This window comes from Dendropsophus ebraccatus, chromosome 9 (genome assembly GCF_027789765.1).
Source record: "Dendropsophus ebraccatus isolate aDenEbr1 chromosome 9, aDenEbr1.pat, whole genome shotgun sequence".
Lineage (NCBI taxonomy): Eukaryota > Metazoa > Chordata > Amphibia > Anura > Hylidae > Dendropsophus > Dendropsophus ebraccatus.
The window spans coordinates 42,836,887-42,855,890 of NC_091462.1; the positions used below are offsets into that span (position 1 = coordinate 42,836,887).

General features: G+C 41.9%; 2 protein-coding genes across 3 annotated transcripts in view; one reads left to right on the forward strand and one right to left on the reverse strand.

The window, feature by feature from the left end:
* Nucleotides 1-1,744: 1,744 nt before the first annotated feature.
* Nucleotides 1,745-10,493, forward strand: LOC138800914 (anterior gradient protein 2-like). The gene is made up of 8 exons (XM_069983117.1): nt 1,745-1,866; nt 3,133-3,360; nt 3,896-3,959; nt 4,387-4,439; nt 6,860-6,936; nt 7,285-7,348; nt 7,601-7,684; nt 9,487-10,493. The coding sequence occupies exons 2-8, from the start codon at nt 3,138-3,140 to the stop codon at nt 9,534-9,536; spliced, it is 615 nt and encodes a 204-aa protein (XP_069839218.1). The 5' UTR covers nt 1,745-1,866; nt 3,133-3,137; the 3' UTR covers nt 9,537-10,493.
* Nucleotides 10,494-14,048: 3,555 nt separating this feature from the next.
* Nucleotides 14,049-19,004, reverse strand: part of USP40 (ubiquitin specific peptidase 40) — a 48,909-nt gene continuing 43,953 nt past the window's right edge. For both annotated transcript variants that reach the window (XM_069983118.1, XM_069983119.1), the window contains 3 exons: nt 17,124-17,219; nt 16,941-17,035; nt 14,049-15,965 (listed from right to left, as the gene is read on the reverse strand). In XM_069983118.1, the coding sequence (XP_069839219.1) occupies nt 15,878-15,965; nt 16,941-17,035; nt 17,124-17,219 (279 nt within the window). In that variant the 3' untranslated portion in view covers nt 14,049-15,877. The remainder of the gene's footprint in view (nt 15,966-16,940; nt 17,036-17,123; nt 17,220-19,004) is intronic.

The window sequence follows — 19,004 nt, forward strand, 5'->3', positions numbered from 1 at the left end:
TGTATATTGGGGATTTGTATAACTTTTGGGGGGCAATACAATACTTCTCCTTTAAGCAATTTATCTGTACATGTAAAAGGGCCCTTACACAGAACCTATATTGTAATGCCATTGTCTGGATGTTTGAGGTCATAGTTCTGCTGTAGAATAAAAATTTGGAGCCAATTGTATGTCTTCCTGCGAAAAGACATCTTATTTTGCAGCATTTTTTAACCCCTGCCTAAAACTTTTGCACAGTACTGTATATGAATAAAACTAAATTAGATGTGTCTGTATAATGTTGTACAGACTAAGTGTAGTATTACTCAGGCCGATGAAGGCACGATAATATCTGTAAACGAGTGCCGATCTGCTAGATTGGCGCTCGTTTACTGGGCCTATTACATGGCCGTGGTGGTCCCGGCCAGTGATTGACTGAGCGGCCTGTCAGCTCAGACAGGCCGCTCTGAAGCTGGAGCTCGCGGGACCCAGGGAAAAGACCGCAAGAGGAGCCCTGCAGCCTGGATAGGTAATGTAAATCGTCAGTTGCCAGCGGCCGACAATTATAGGTTCAAACCTATATCAAAGATCAGCCTGATCGTTGTATTTATTGCATGGAGCGATAATCGTCTGAATTGGGCCATTTGGCTGATTTTCATTCCGATTCGGCCAATTATCGTTCCGTGTAATAGTACCCTAAGCTGAGTCCCTAATGGTGCTAATACATCACAGTACAAGATTCTCTAGCTTTGTAGCTTACTTTCCTAAATCTTTATATGGGAGAAGGGTGGCATTAGCCCTGGTAAAATTTCTTTTACCAACTGGAGAGGACAATAGAGACTAGCCCAAATGCTTCCATTACCCATTGGCTTAATGGTTTATTTGGTGCACAGTCTGTGTCCCCCAAGGGAAGTTTGTATTTCCTGTATTCAGGCCCTTGTATTCAGGTTATGGTACAGATCCTTGTGCCACAGAACCATTGTGCTTTTTCCCTAAGATGCAAGTCCCAGCTATGGGCTTGTTCTGTCCTTAAGATAATCTATTGGAGAACAGGAAGCACTTGGTTCCCACCATGTATATATTTATTGATAGACACATATCCTATGTCTGTATACACCTATATCAGGGAGGAATGCCTACAAATTATATGATATATATATAAAACACCAGGTATACATATACAAAACCCCAAGTATAGTCAAACTTGTGCAGACATATTGTATATAGGAAAGGAGAGAATACACTGCTTGACTAACTAGATGCATGTAAAGTGGGAACAAATACACCATGAAGTGACGGTTATATTGACGGTTTGACGCTATTGGTTATTATTATCAACTCACCCCTGGAAACTGAAAGATTTGTAGATGGAAGCATTTATAACACAGTTTCCATCATTAATGACCTGAAATACTATATATTAAAGTCAGTACCCAGTGTAATGGTATCATAGTCATGGCACTGGACGCACCTGCTTAGCAGCAGGTGTATTTTCCTTGCAGCACTAATGGATGTAATGTGTAAAGCATGAATTCTTGATGCCATATCTTCTTGAATCTTGTTAATCTGGCAACCACTGTACCCATCAGCCAATAAGTGTAGGACACATCCAAGACAGAGAGAGCCAGGCCGGGTGTGTCCCCTGCATATCTGAACTAGACAAACAATAGCAACCTGAAAAAAAAGGGAAAGGTGTGATGGGGGCCGTTCTTTGCTTGAGCTGATCTCTGGGTTGGGTCAGTCTACTCCAGGGATCAGGACATCCTGGTTCTAAGGCTGACGTTGATTTCTGGGAGCTGTGAGTATAAATAGGTCCTCACCTCAGAGCTCCAGCACTCATCATCCAGGTGCCCTCCTTACACTGACCAAGAAGGTGCAGAAACACAGGTGAGTGACTGCCTGTCCTATACAGCCTCCTGCATAGAGTAAAAGCTGATACCTTGTATTTTGCATTTACTTCTTTTGTTCCATCTAAAGCGTATAATTATATATTGGAGACTATAAACCTGAACATGGTGTCTGCAGGGCAGAAATTAGTCGCGGATGATTTACGGCTAATTGTTACATAGTTTATCTAGCGGTAGAAGAAAGTGCTACTCTATATGGTGACTACAGCTACATGTGTTCATCCTAACATAACATAAGGATTAACTTTATACACTATATACTTATTTACTGTGTTTTTATGCCCTGTTATGAAATAAGATGACACTTCACTATATTCATAAAAAAAAAAATCAAGAATATTATTTTTATACAGCAGTAATTAACATAAGTATTAGGACTGGGTACAAAAAAGAAGAGAATGTCCTTCCATTATAGGTTAGTCTGTGCAGGTACCATTCCTAGTTTTGGCAATAAAATACTGATCAAAATACTATCGTCAAAAAAGAGGTCTTATGTAAAAGGGGTCTTAAAGTGAATGGGCCTGGGCAGCAGATTTTTGATGAGATGGGAATACCCCTTTAAGGCTATTTGCAAAGTTATAAAATCATATTCTTCTTAAAAGCTTAAGTGTCATACAGGTAGTGCTGAGCTGCAGCATGAACACCTCTTCTCTTCCCCATTTCTCCCTGCCTGTATGATTGATGTCCAGGGATTGGCTCCCAGCCTTCAGCTTTACCGTACATCAATCAAACAGGACAGGGAGAGAGGGGACGCGCATGCTGCAGCCACTTGAGCTGGGAAGGAAAACATGATTTCATAACTTTACAAAGAGCTAAGAGTCAGAGATAGTTTGTTTTATCTCTCTATTAGCTATCATGTCCGCAGCTCTGAACATGATATAGAGCTGACAAGAGTCCCTTTTATTTAACATTTAAGTTATCATATCAGCTACAATTATACTGGTATATGAACTTCTAAAAAAATCCAGGATTCTTGCATTCATGAGAGTTTTGGCAGCAGCAGCACATATATTGTAATTGTAAAGAATCTTACAATACCATCCTATCAGGAACAAGGAAATGTGAGATTGGTAGAAGAATGATGAACTATGTATTTGCTTTAGTTTTTTTTAGATTAACACTTCCTTCCCGCCGCACATTGTTTGCACATCTGTACATGCCAGATACTGTAAGTTGCTCTGTAATGTTGTGTGCCCCAATACGGTTTTTGTGCAATGAGTAATATACACAGTACTTTCTCTTGCAGACACCATGCAGCCCAACCTGTTTGTTTGTTGCCTCATTCTCCTCTGTTCAGCGCTGGGAGAGGCAGCTACAAGGAAGCCAAAAAGCAAGCAAGCGGCACATGAGGCAGGCAAACCTGAGGCAGGCAAACCTGAGGCAGGCAAACCTGAGGCAGGAAAATCTGAGGCAGGCAAATCTGATACCCAGTCTAAAGAGGCCTCAGTCACTCAGCCCAAAACCCTGTCAAGAGGCAAGTGTCTGTGTCATAGAGGGAGAGGATATTAACAAAGGTTAAAGGGGTACTCTGACGAAAATCTTTTTCTTTCAAATCAACTGGTGTCAGAAAGTTATATAGATTTGTAATTTACTTCTATTTAAAAATGTCCCATACTTATCCGCTGCTGTATGTCTTGCAGGAAGTGGTGTAGTCTTTTCAGTCTGACACAGTGCTCTCTGCTGCCATCTCTGTCCATGTCAGGAACTGTCATAGACAGAGGTGGCATCAGAGAGCACTGTGTCAGGCTGGAAAGAATACATCACTTCCTGCAGGACATACAGCAGCTGATAAGTAATGGAAGACTGGAGATTTTTAAATAGAAGTAAATTACAAATCTATATAACTTTCTGAAACCAGTTGATTTGAAAGAAAAAGATTTTCGCCGGAGTACCCCTTTAATACTGTTAGAATAAGTGAATAAAGAAATAAAGTCATAAAGAAATGGGGAAGACAATACAATGCATTTCCAGTGCCAGCTTATATGACCATTTGTATACCTTGTTTATAGGCTGGGGTGAGAGCATTACGTGGTCTCAGACCTATGAAGAAGCATTGGCCAGGTGCAGGGAAACGTAAGTGCAACCACAAAATAAACTTTTATCAATTAGTGTAGTGTCATAATATCACTAAAAACAAACATTTTACCTATATATTGTATGTGATATAAAAATTGCATCTATATATGAAATATTAATTGCATTCTTATTTCGGTAGTATAAATGAGCATTCCATATACATGTTGTATGTTAATTAAAGGGATTAGGATTAGAAAGATATGGCTACTTTCTTCCAAAAACAGCGCCTGTCCCTCCCCAGATTGTGTGTGCTATTACTACTCTGCTCCATTCACTTTGATGGAACTGAGCTGCAGTACCACACACACTGAGGAGAGTGGTGCTGTTTCTAGAAGAAAGCAGCCATGTTTTCTTCTAATTCTGGAAATCCCTTTAACATCCTCTGATTTCTAAGCTCTAAATCCACGTCATATTGCCTTTGCAGAAGGAAACCTCTTATGGTGATTCATCACTTGGAAGACTGCCCCTTTAGCCAAGGTAATCTATATGCCAGATGACTCCTTGTAAAATTTATTGATATAGATGAAAGTTGAGGAACATGTCATGAATCACTAGTTCAATGAGTGATCTTCCTTTTTTAAACCCCACATTTTATTTACATCTTTTATATTTTGTACATTTTTTTATATAGTCATTTTGCTTTCACCCATCCTTCCACTTGCTTTATATACAAAAAGATAGTTTGTCCACCTGAAATCTAAAAAAAAGATACTCCTGTTGTTAGACTATAGTGTTATGTAACTTTATATCCCCTGTAGCTCAGCTTACTACAATGTACATTATTATATTCAAAAGATCAGCAACTTATAGAAGGATTCCAAGTAGCAATTACATCCTATCATACATATATATATATATACACACTGAGCGCATTACAGCCTCTCATACATATATACACACTGAGCGCATTACAGCCTCTCATACATATATACACACTGATCGCATTAGCATTACATGCTCTCATACATACATACACACTGATCGCATTACATCCTCTCATACATATATACACACTGATCGCATTACAGCCTCTCATATATGCACACTGAGCACATTACAGCCTCTCATACATATATACACACTGATCGCATTAGCATTACATGCTCTCATACATACATACACACTGATCGCATTACATCCTCTCATACATATATACACACTGATCGCATTACAGCCTCTCATATATGCACACTGAGCACATTACAGCCTCTCATACATATATACACACTGATCGCATTAGCATTACATGCTCTCATACATACACACACACTGATCGCATTACATCCTCTCATACATATATACACACTGATCGCATTACAGCCTCTCATATATGCACACTGAGCACATTACAGCCTCTCATACATATATACACACTGATCGCATTACATCCTCTCATACATATATACACTGAGCGCATTACATGCTGTCATACATATATACACACTGAGCGCATTACAGCCTCTCATACATATATACACACTGAGCGCATTACATCCTCTCATACATACATATATGCCCACTGAGTGCATTACAGCCTCTCTTACATACATACACTGAGCGCATTATCGCCTCTTATACATACATACACACTGATCGCATTACAGCCTCTCATACATAAATACACACTGAGCCCATTACATCCTCTCATACATACACACACTGAGCACATTGCTGCCTCTTATACATACATACATACTGAGCGCATTACAGCCTCCCATACATACATACATACATACACACACACACACACACACTGAGCGCATTACAGCCTCTCATACATACATATACACACACACAGAGCATTACAGCCTCTCATACATACATACATACATACACACACACACAGAGCGCATTACAGCCTCTCATACATACACACAGAGCATTACAACCTCTCATACATACACACTGAGCACATTACAGCCTCTCATACACACACACACACACACACACACACACACACACACTGAGCCCATTACATCCTCTCATACATACATATATACACACATACACACTGATCGCATTACCGCCTCTTATACATAAATACACACTGATCGCATTACCGCCTCTTATACATACATACACACTGATCGCATTACAGCCTCTTATACATACATACACACACTGAGCGCATTACAGCCTCTCATACATACATACGCACACACACTGAGCGCATTACAGCCTCTCATACACACACACACTGAGAGCATTACAGCCTCTCATACATACATACATACACACACACACACACACTGAGCGCATTACAGCCTCTCATACATACACACACTGAGCACATTGCTGCCTCTTATACATACATACATACATACATACATACATACTGAGCGCATTACAGCCTCTCATACATAAATACACACTGAGCCCATTACATCCTCTCATACATACACACACTGAGCACATTGCTGCCTCTTATACATACATACATACATACTGAGCGCATTACAGCCTCTCATTCATACATACATACATACACACACACACACACACTGAGCGCATTACAGCCTTTAATACTCACACACACACACTGAGAGCATTACAGCCTCTCATACATACATATACACACACACACAGAGCATTACAGCCTCTCATACATACATACATACATACACACACACACACACACACACACAGAGCGCATTACAGCCTCTCATACATACATACACACAGAGCATTACAGCCTCTCATACATACATACATACACACACACACAGAGCGCATTACAGCCTCTCATACATACATACACACAGAGCACATTACAGCCTCTCATACATACAGTACATACACATTGAATGTCTAGTTATTTTTCTTGAAAATGAACATATATTATACTGCATTTTTATCCTCTCCCTCTGTCTCTCTCTCTCTCTCTCCCCTACATGTAGAACTGAAGAAAGCTTTTGCAGCTGATACTATGGCACAGAAACTGGCTCAGGAAGATTTTGTTATGCTGAATGTTGTGGTGAGTTTTTCTTTCCCCTATAATATATAATGTCACATATAATGAAGAACAGCCTCATAGAGCCCTAGTACATGAAAGATACAAACCTGTATACCATGACTACTACTGAGGCAAACCTTCTGCGAACTGACGCATCACCACTGAGACATTATATATATATATATATATATATATATATATATATATATATATATATATATATATATATATATATATACCTCTGCTACATACAGTAATGCCTCCTATACAGCACAGAGGATTGTTCTACAAAGGACATGTTAAATAAAATAGAAAACTACAAGAATTTCAATGAAAGTGTTATTTATAAACTGAATTACTTCTTTGTAGCACCCCGTGGCCGATGAGAACCAGTCTCCAGATGGATTTTACGTACCCAGGGTCATATTTGTGGGTAAGATTATTTTTAAAAATTATAATTTTTAAGTGTTTTTGTAAAATATTTAGCTTTTAGTCTCTAGTTTATAGCATATTTACATTTGTGCCATGTAAGTTTGTTGTTATACTTCATCATAGCATCAGAGCAATCTGCGATGGAACCTCTCATACAGATATCAGAGCCTTACTTTGTTTTTCTTTTAAAGGGGGCTTATTAGCTGACTATGAGCCATTCAAGGTCTTGACTATTGTACTTTCTATACTACAGATCCATCAATGACTGTCAGGACAGATCTTGCTGGAAGATACGCTAACAGACTGTACGCCTATGAAGCTGGTGATATTCCAGAGTGTGAGTTTTATACACATTATATACATAGAACCATTAGCATACAATTGGGAGGCAAAATAATTAAGGTTCAGCACATAAGAATGCATTTACACAGGGAGATTTATCTGACCGATTTTTGAAGCCAAAGCCAGGAATGAATTTGAAAAGATGAGAAATCTCAGTCTTTCCTTTAAGACCTGTTCTCTGTTTATAGTCCATTACTGGCTTTGGCTGCAAAAATCTGTCAGATAAATCTCTCTGTGTAACACACCCTTTGGCCACTAAGGGTCCTATTCCACGGGCCAAGGAGGGCCCGATCAACAATGTAAACGAGCGGCGATCTGCTAGATCGCCGTTCGTTTACTGGGCCTATTCCATGGCCCGATGATCGTTGAGCGAGGACTGCCGATGTCCGTTACCGATGTCCTTGCAGCACCATACATTACCTATCAGGTCTTCTCCGCGCTGTCTTTATCCCCGGGTCCCGCGCGCTCTATCTTCAGAATGGCTGGTCAGCTGACCGGCCACACTCAGCCAATCACAGGCCGTGGCGGTCCCGGCCTGTGATTGGCTGAGCGCTCCGTCAGCTGACCGGCCATTCTGAAGATAGAGCGCGCAGGACCCGGGGATGAAGACAGCGTGGAGAAGAAGCCTGGACAGGTAATGTATGATGATGATGCTGCAGCCTGTCAAATCGTCGGTCGCCCGCCACGCACCGCTAATCAACCGTAGCGATGCGCGGTCGGGGAACGATGATTTTAGGTCTGGCCCTAAATGAACAATCAGCCGATGACACGATCATCGGCTGATCGCTCTCTCTATTTCACCGAACGATAATCGGCCAAACAGGGCCAAATGGGGCCGATCTGGCCGATTATCGTTACTGTGGAATAGGGTCCTTAGTTATTTGATCAGCTGAATGCAGGTCTGGCTTCAGAGACTCCCAGAGTAGATTTTTGCAGGGAAAAGGTGTAGCCAGACAGACATTCATGTAGTATGGTGGTCATTTAGCTGAATGGTGGTCTATGTTATATATGGATGGCCTATAAGTCTGCCAGAGCTAAAGACTTTGATTTCTTTATGCACTAACAGAGGACATAGATAGGGGTTTCCCATTCAATGGATACAGGAGACATCAGTCTGTCATGATAGACTTTTCCGCTCAGTAAATTTTGAGTAAAAACTGCACATGATCTCTTTCGGAAGACAGGAATAAATGGCCTTTTATATGGGTCGATAATCAGGTGAAGAAATGTTCAGCCAATGAACAAACGTGTAAATGCGTCATGCATGGCTGACAACATTAAAGGGCCGCACAAACAATCCAGTGATCGTTTGTGGAGCCTGGTCTGTGATTGGTTAAGCTGCATAAAGGCTTATGGAATAAGTGATCATCAAGATCAACACTCATTATGGCATCCAAGTTGGCTCAGGTGAAAGGGCCTTAAAGTTAATGTACCATCAGTACATTCGCTTCAAATTTTGCCCATGGATAGAACAGTGCCAGTAAGAGAAGCCGGTGATGCAATCTTTTTTTTTTTTTTTTTTTTTTTTTTGAACCACGGCCCAGTTCCTGCGTACGGCACCGTTCTATTCCCGGGCACCGGCCGGGGCTGAAGCACTGGAGGCAGGCAGGCCCGTCTCCAGTGCTTCAGCCCCGGCTGGTGCCCGGGAATAGAACGGCAAAGACTTTGCTCTTATGAATATGGACACTTTAGCCGGTTCCCCTCTATGGCTGTATTCCAATTACTTTCATTAGAAAACTCTCCTGACAGTGTCTTTGGGGTCATATTGTAATAATTATCTGTATTCTTTACCCAAAGTGATCACGAACATGAAGAAAGCTAAAATCCTCCTGAAAACCGAATTGTAAGTGTCTGATCAATGAGGAGACTCACCAATGCAGCAACGGTGACCACGAAGCATCGAACACCACCAATACCAAGAGACCATAGTAGTCCCATAGGGAAACCCATGACAACTAATTCACTACCGCAAACATTCACAGATACTGTAGCTTGCTTTCTTTTAGTGTAATAAATCTTTTCTACTGTTTTCTACCTCCGATATAGACTAGAGCCTGTATGTTACTTGTTTACTTGTATGACAGCACAGACAATATCTCACCTATACTTATTGGGATTTCCATCTATGACCTTTGGTTAAATTACATGCTTTCACTTATGTATGCGCTAGGCTAAAATCTATATCATTCTGCTCAGTGATCCTACATTTATATAGCAATGAGCAAACATAAGACACTGCCTTTGGTCAATATTAGTATTCTTGGTAGATTATGACTACACCAAATGAATACATCAGCACTGAGTTGGTAACAGAGTAGGCAGCAGCTGTTACTGATATTTCTAATATTTAATTGTTACACTGCTATTAAAAGGGGGATATCCAGGATTAAAGAAGCCTAGCTGCTTTCCTTCCCGAAACAGCTCCACTCTGGTCCTCAGTTTGTGTGTGGTATTGCAGCTCAGTTCCATTGAATATGAAGCTGTAATACAACACACAACCTGAGGCAACGTGTGGCACTGTTTCAGGAAGAAATCAGCTATGTTTTTCTAATCTTGTGCTCACTGACTTTACTCTAATTCTTTAATATATTTTATTGCCTAATGTTTCTCCACTTCCATATGATTTACAAAGCATTGTAGCACCTATCCAAAGGGAATGTAAAACATAACTGTAAGCAACTAAAAAAAATCGCCCATTTACCCATATAGGATCGGTGTTGACAGGTCACCTCTGTAACTTTATAAATTTTATATTAAATATTTACTATGTATTTGTAACAAATAAATATGTTTTATCCCAAAAACTGACTTGACTCATGATGTATTTCTATGTTATGTTCTGGTGTCTCTCTTACTAGAGACAGATTTTACCTAAAGACCCCATTACACCGAGCAATTACCTGCAAAATCAGGAAGATGCTGCCCCATGTAATAAAGCCAAATCGAGCCAGAATTGCTCACTCTGAGGCTATGTTTCCACTATGTAAAAATGTTGTTGCAAAACAATGGCCGTTATTAATTATCATGATAATTTATAAGGCCGTTATTTTCCAACGACGGACGTTAGAAAACTGTCAGAGTACATGTGTAGCTGATTAACAACAACTATCAAGCTGTGTAACAGGCTCTGTAAGCTACTGTTGATCTAGCAGGTTGGTGCTCATTTACAGAGCATATTGGGACATGTAATACAGCCTTAAACGGGTACTCTGTCTAAATGTGTCTTGGTAGCGCCACCGCTCACTGTCAGCCTCCAGTCCGCTGCTTCCCATGTAGTCATGAGATTTATATGACAGATTTTTGAAGCCAAAGCCAGAAATGGATTTGCGAAGAGGAGAAATCTGTCTTTCCTTAATGACCTGTTCTTTTTTTTTATAGCCTGTTCCTGGCTTTGGCTTTAAAAATCCATCAGATAAATCTCTCTAAAGGCATCTTAAGCCATTCTGTATACAGATTGCTGAATTAGCCCTGTGTCACAGGTCAGCAGGCACCCATAAAGCTTCCTGCTTCTGTCTCGGCAATCATATGATCGCTGGACAGATGCAAGACCTGCTGAGTTTTAACAGGGGTATAAAGTGTCAGGGGGGATGTATTTCCTCTGTAACTAGGACTAAGGCTATGTTCACACCCAGTTTCTTTAGCTGGATCAGATACACTTCATGAAATGTTTTAAGCTCCTCTAAGTGCCAAAAAAGAAACCCTAAGAGAAACAGATTGCTGAACTCAGGGAGAACAGCCAAATGACAACACTGCCGGCTGCTAATGAAAGCGCTCAATGCAGTGAAGTCCTAGGTGCATTGCCCCCTGGGAAACATGAGTATGCAAAAGAGGAGTCTGTGGAGCCTCATTGAAGAGTCTCAAAACACAGGACTAGCCAGATATCCCTCCGGGAAGGACCCAGCCAAGTGGCAGCTCCTGTTAGGAAACCACCAAATCCACCATATTAAGTGGCCCTATAAGTCAGTGTAATGACAAGGGATAAACCAAGGCTAGGTAACCATCCACAAACAGCTGTTTCGGGGTGTTGCCCCTCATCAGTGTGGAGCAGGATTCTGGCTAGGTGGGAGCAATGCCTAGTAGAGCCAGAATCCTGCTCCACACTGATGAGGGGCAACACCCCGAAACAGCTGTCTGTGGATGGTTACCTAGCCTTGGTTTATCCCTTGTCATTACACTGACTTATAGGGCCACTTAATATGGTGGATTTGGTGGTTTCCTAACAGGAGCTGCCACTTGGCTGGGTCCTTCCCGGAGGGATATCTGGCTAGTCCTGTGTTTTGAGACTCTTCAATGAGGCTCCACAGACTCCTCTTTTGCATACTCATGTTTCCCAGGGGGCAATGCACCTAGGACTTCACTGCATTGAGCGCTTTCATTAGCAGCCGGCAGTGTTGTCATTTGTCTGTTCTCCCTGAGTTCAGCAATCTGTTTCTCTTATGGCTCTACTAGGCATTGCTCCCACCTAGCCAGAATCCTGCTCCACACTGATGAGGGGCAACACCCCGAAACAGCTGTCTGTGGATGGTTACCTAGCCTTGGTTTATCCCTTGTCATTATACTGACTTATAGGGCCACTTAATATGGTGGATTTGGTGGTTTCCTAACAGGAGCTGCCACTTGGCTGGGTCCTTCCCGGAGGGATATCTGGCTAGTCCTGTGTTTTGAGACTCTTCAATGAGGCTCCACAGACTCCTCTTTTGCAAAAAAGAAACCCGACAGACACAAGACAGGTATCACAGAAAATATTTATTGTCCAACCTCTTATTGTAAATGCTTGCATTGTTACCTCCCAGACATACAATATATTGCTGCTGATCAAAGTGCCTTTCCAAATGCAGACATTAAATATGGATCATTTTGTTTTTCTTTAAAAAAAAAAATCAAACATAACCAAACAGGTATTGCTCTAGTTTTTTTTTTCTAAGTGGGTTTTTACTCATATCAACTAATATAAATAAGTTTTCTTAATGTCCCAGAATATAACACACTTCCAGTACTGGGACTGGTATAAAAGTGTATCCAGAGTGCAGAGTAACCGCTGATGATCCAGAAGTTTACGCTTCTCAGTGTTCCTCGGGGGTTGTCCCATACTATAACGATTGGCTGCTGAGGTCACATGTTATGATGACACATAATAGGAGCTGGGTGACCAGAGACCAGGGGGTGGGGTCATAGAAGGCATCAGGAGGAGAGCAGCAGATGAGTGTGAAGTGACTAGTAATCATTTTGGTATAAGATTATAAGCTGTTACATTTAACAGGACTGAACCACTTTCTAATGTGGGGAAATCCTTTAATGTGTCCTGGTATTCTGTATGCTTATAGACAGGCTCATCTTATAGAACAACAACAACCCCCCCTTCCGGTCACTGAACTGGTAAGCTCCACTTAAAGAGGATGTACCACCAGGTACATCCTCTTTAACCTGAACCCACAGATCGATCGGCGCTGGCACGGGGAAGCCGGTGCTGAAGCACTGGATGTTGGCCGGGCTGCCCCCAGTGGGAGGGAATTTCCTCCCCTGTAAGACGCTGCTCGCTTAGAATGAATGGAGCCGCATCATACAGGGGAGGGAATTCCCTCCCACTGGGGGCGGGCCGGCCGACCTCCAGTGCTTCAGCACCCGCCGGATCGAACGGTGCCGTGCATGGGAACCGGGCGGCGGTCCAAAAAAACGGACCGCGGCACCGGCTTTCCCGTGCCGGCGCCGATTGATCCGTGGGTTCAGGTTAAAGAGGATGTATCGGGTGGTACATCCTCTTTCAGATGTAGTTTGAAGCCTGAACACTAATGATACCTTGCATGGATCTTGAGTGTTAGCATTAGAGGTCAGCAAATCTACAGTAATTACGGACGAATCCAAATCTAAAGGATCAGCTCTTGATTAGTTTAGTCTGGCCAAATTATTTTGGCTTTTAAAGAGCTCCGTCTGCCTGGCAAACTCCACTATACCAGTCTGAGGCATTCTAGGACTGTATGCACCTTTTCCAGGCAACCACAGCCCTTTGAAATGAGAAATAATTTGGCCAGACTAAGGGTACTATTACACAGGCCAATGAAGGCCAGATGATAACTGTAATCGAGCACCGATCTGCTAGATCGGTGCTTGTTTACTGGGCCTATTACACGGGCCGATTATCATTTAACAAGGACTGCATGGACATCGTTACCGGTGTCCTTGCAGCCGTTGCTTAATAGATTACCTCCTGCGGTCTTCTCCCTGGGTCCCGTGCGCTCCAGCTCCAGAGCGGCCTGTCTCAGCCAATCACTGGCCGCCGGCATTCCCGGCCAGTGATTGGCTGAGCGGCTGGTCAGCTCAGACAGGCCGCTCTGAAGCTGGAGTGCGCAGGACCCGGGGAGAAGAACGCAGGAGGAGCCCTGCAGCCTGGATAGGTAATGTAAATCGTCAGCCGCCGGCTGCGCACCGCTATTACACATAGCAACGAGCAGTTGGGGCACGACAATTATAGGTTCAAACCTATATCAACGATCAGCCGATAATCGTCCGAATCGGGCTGATTCATCCGACTATCGTTCCGTGTAATAGTACCCTTAACTTATTGATGGAAGATCAGTTAGATTTAGATTCAAACAAAGTTACTACATCATAGTTCTGCAGATGCTATTCAAGCTTTCCTTCGGCTTCAGAGTCTGTACAGAACATCTATGGTAATTTGCTTACTAGAAAGTCTAGCCTTTTGCAATAAAGCACTGAAAAGGCAGCATTATAGAGGGTCAACTACAATGTTGAACAGGTTATCCCTACTTGTTAGACAAAAAGTAGGGACAACAGGATGATCATAAAGTGTCCCTTTGCAATCAGCTGATATTTGTGGGAACATCTAGCGAGGTGTTCAATTTCCCTGCAGTGCCTCCTCAGGAAAAGTGCAGAATTACACAGTGCAATTTCAAATTTAGAGGTTGTTGGTCTGTGTAATACAGGGCAGTTCCTCCAGTGCAAAAGACACTTAACCATAAGAATCATGATTAAGTGGTTGTCTGCTGAGGTTTGGAGCCTGATAATTGCTAATCCACCAACATAATAGTCACCATTCATTGTTATTGATTTTTTATATGTCATTTTGAATGTCATGTAAGCCTTATCATGTACTATATGCCTCTTCTCTAAACAGTCATTGAAAATAAAAAGCCACCATTCAGAAGTATAATGAGGCTGAACTTAAACATCATCTGTATTACGTCCTGCATCAATTCTTTAACATAGAAATAATCACGTTTTTTTTTAGATCACCTTGTTTTAATTTTTGAGTAATTTCTCATGTTCTTAATAGGACGCAGAGCAGTGTTTACACAGGATCAATCTGACAAAGACAGGACATTATGGCAAAGTCATTCCTGCAGCAGGGTGGAAGGGATAGAAGAACAAGGTAAAAGGCACATTAAGGAGATTTCCATAGGTGACTTATAAAACTGCTATATATCTGCTACTTACTTTACACAACTCTGTTACCTAACCTTGGAACAAGAACTCCAGAATGAAATGTCTTAACAAGCCCTTAAAATTCTGTCTAGTAAAAGATTGCATTTTACAATAATCGTTCCCTTATATAACAGCAGCTTATTCCCCCAGTAATTGGTGGGAATGTAAACCTTAAAGGGGTTATCCAGGATTGGAAAAAATATGGCTGGTTTCTCCCCAAAACACTGCCACACCTGTCCCTAGGTTGTGTGTGATATTATAACTAAGCTCAATTCACACTATTGGAACAGTGCTGCAATACTGAGGACAGAAGTGGCACTGTTTCTTACAGAAAACAGCTGTTTTTATGATCCTTAATAACCCCTTTAATTGTGCAAACCCATAATGAAAGGAATCATCAGGATTGGCCATATTAATATGAGCTGATGATACAGCAATGTGCTTTTCTGTTTAACCAAGAGCAGCGACTGGACAAGAAATGTTGCACGTGATTTGCAAAAGATAAATGAGAAAAAAAAGAAGGCACGTCCACAGAGAAATAAAACGTCCCTGACTGTATACAGAAGTAGTCAGTGACAAGCACTGTAATAGAGCAAGTGGAGCAGCACCTGATTGTGACCTCCAGGGGAAGAGAGAGACCTAGATACCACAAATCACACTGCCTTCCAGTGACAGTATATGCTCATCCCTGAGAGAAATTGAAACCATATCCCAGACTGTACGCTCCAATCATTGGAGCAAGTCTTTGTTATCTGAATACCCCCACACGGATGGATAAGGAAGTTTCTGTCTTCCGCACACCTGGACGAACTTTTTCATTACAAAGTGCTGGTGAACTATGAAAAGAGAAATTATATTGTGAGAAAGGGAACAGAGGAGAGCAGGTCATGGCAAATATTACTGTGTGTGGGTGTACATAAAGACACACACATATAAATATTATATTTATACACACACACACACACACACACACACACTTTTTTAGATTAGTATTTTTTTTTAACAGGACTGTATCATATAACACAAGTCCACCTTTACACGTTAAGGCTAAGTTCACACAGCGTATAATTTCATTAAACAGTGGCCGTAGTTGCAGTTTTGCAACCATGGCCGTTATTTAATGAAATTGCTGATCACATTGAAGTATATGGAATCCCAGCAGCACAAAAAAACTGTCATGTCAGTTTTGTTGGGCCGTTATTCATTGAATAGCAATCGCACAAGATTGACAGAGCTGACAATGTTAATTCTGACTCCGGACGAACTTTACATTGTCGGCTATGGTGATTTGAAATGCGGGCACACCCGAATGTGCCCACACCCCAAATCAGCACTGAAGCTGCTGCTGCGCGCGGGATCGGGAGGCAAAAGGAGCGCAGGAGAAGACCTGCAACATGTTTAGGTTAGTATGGTGCTGCTGAAATGATTTTAGGTTTGAACCTAAATAAACGATCAGCCGATGACACGATTATCGGCTGATCATTGTCTCTATTCCACGGAGAGATAATCGGCCGATTATTGCTCCGGGGAAGAGTCCCCTAAGCGTGGTACAGACAGATTCCCTGTCAAATGCCATTATCCAGTGTAATGACTACAGTAACTATAGTCTCTCATCCTTATGTAAAAGGGATTTTTATTAATATTGTCAGCAAACTTTTATTTTAATTAATTTAACTATCATGGTAACTTATGTGATGTACCATATATATATATATATATTTTTTTTTAGTTCAGCATGTTGAACTTTTGTGGACATTTGAGATCAGAGCTTTTAAAGTTCCCATTCAATTACAGACAAGTTCACCTCTTACCTCTTCTTTTTGCTTTCCGCAATCTGTCTTTGCTTTTCCTTCGCGATAAAATCAGCTTCTGAGCTGAAGTCTAGTCTGTCATCTAGTAAGAGGTTCTGTCAAAAACACAAAAAAAAAAGTTAATACCTAGAACCCTTTTACATCATTACACATAATAGCAGCTTGAGCTTAGATGCAACCCACCTTTACCCCAATAACATCACCATCTTTTAGGTAATATGGCGCCCCCTGCAGGTTATCTGATTTCTTTTTTTTCTTTTTCTTGGAAACTTGCTGAGTCTGTAGAAATAAAATATTTCTGACATAAAGGAATAGTCTATTTAGTACCAACAAATACTGAATAGGTCTTTATCGTGGCTAGATCCATTGTGAAGGGAAGAAATGTTATTGAAACAGATTGTTATAGGGTATAGTACAGACAGGGCCGGCCTTAGGGTAAATAGCGCCCTGTGAGAAACCTTTTTTTCGGCGCCCCCCCCCCCCCCCCCTTTTAAAGGTAACATAAAGCTCCTTCAGCCTTGTACGAACCCGAACTCTCGGCAATGATTCCCGCTGTCTGCCCACTCCGTGGAGAGGGTGGATACAGCCGGAGGACCGTCTGGAAAACTGGGATACAGTTATAGTCATAGGCTGTATTCCAGTTTTCCAGGCGGTCCTCCGGCTGTATCCATCCCTCTCCACGGAGCGGGCAGACAGCGGGAATCTGATGCCGAGCGTTTGGATTCATACGAACCCGAACCTCGGAAGATTCAGACCATCCCTACTGCAGACGACATGGAACACCCATTACTCGACCCCCTCCTCCACCATACACACAACTAACCCCCCAGCTATTCACAAAACTACCCTACCCCTCCCTCCATGCACAAAACTATCCCCCAGCCATACACACTACTACCCCCCCAGCCATACACACTACTACCCCTGCCAGCCATACACAGAACTACCCTACCCCTCCCCCATGCACAAAACTATCCCCCAGCCATACACACTACTACCCCCCAGCCATACACACAACTACCCCCCCCAGCCTTACACACAACTACCCTAACCCCCCCCCCCCTCCAGCCATTCACACAACTACAAACTTTAAAGCCAAAGCCAGGAATGGACTTGAGATGACGAGAAATCTCAGTCTTTCCTTAATGACCTGTTCTCTGTTTATAGTCTGTTTCTGACCTGACTTTGGCTTCAATAATCTGTTATATAAATCTGTCTGTGTAAAGTCACCCTTACAGATATCCTCCTGAGCAAGTAAAATGTACATCTAATGCTGTGTTTCCATATTTGCATTCAGAATGCATTTTTAAACACATGGAAAACAACGTCCCTATTGCAAGAGCCGTGGAATATTGCCAATAATCCCCACAACATTGCACGGCTATTGGAGAGGAAAGCGCGATTTCATCCATGTTTGGACACAAATGTGGAAATAGCCTAACACCACCTGCTGGCCACAAAAGGGGGAAAAACACTGAAAACAAAAACAAAATGTGTAGTTTTTCTGAAAAATGCTATGTGACATGTAAGGGCTATTTTATAATACATATATATATATATATATATATATATATATATATATATATATATATTAGATTGCTGCAGCATGTATGCAGTGTATCTTAGCTATCAGCCTCCCACCATAATTGGGCTGCATTCAGGTCACCTCAGCTGGTGACTATGGTCAGACCGCGTCCTGCTGGTATACGCACATGTAACAGGCCACAATAGTGCAGCATATCCCACTATTCAGTCCAGTTACATTTGTGTATATCAATGGGAAGTGGCCTGACCAGTCACTGGCTGACTACAATTAAAGTGAATGGGATATGTCTTGGGGTGGGCTGCTGCTGCTGCTGATGTATGGCACTGGCTGCACTCATCATGTCCTGTGTATTAGGACCCCCATAGTATACACACCTATGGCTTTTCCTGCCTCCTTAGCGGTGACTTTTATTTATTACAGCAAGTCAGGTTTAACTCTTTCACTGCTTTTCACCATATATTTCTGTGTCATTAGCTGCAGTGTAAGGGTTAAACCTCTCCTGCCCCAATAAATCATTT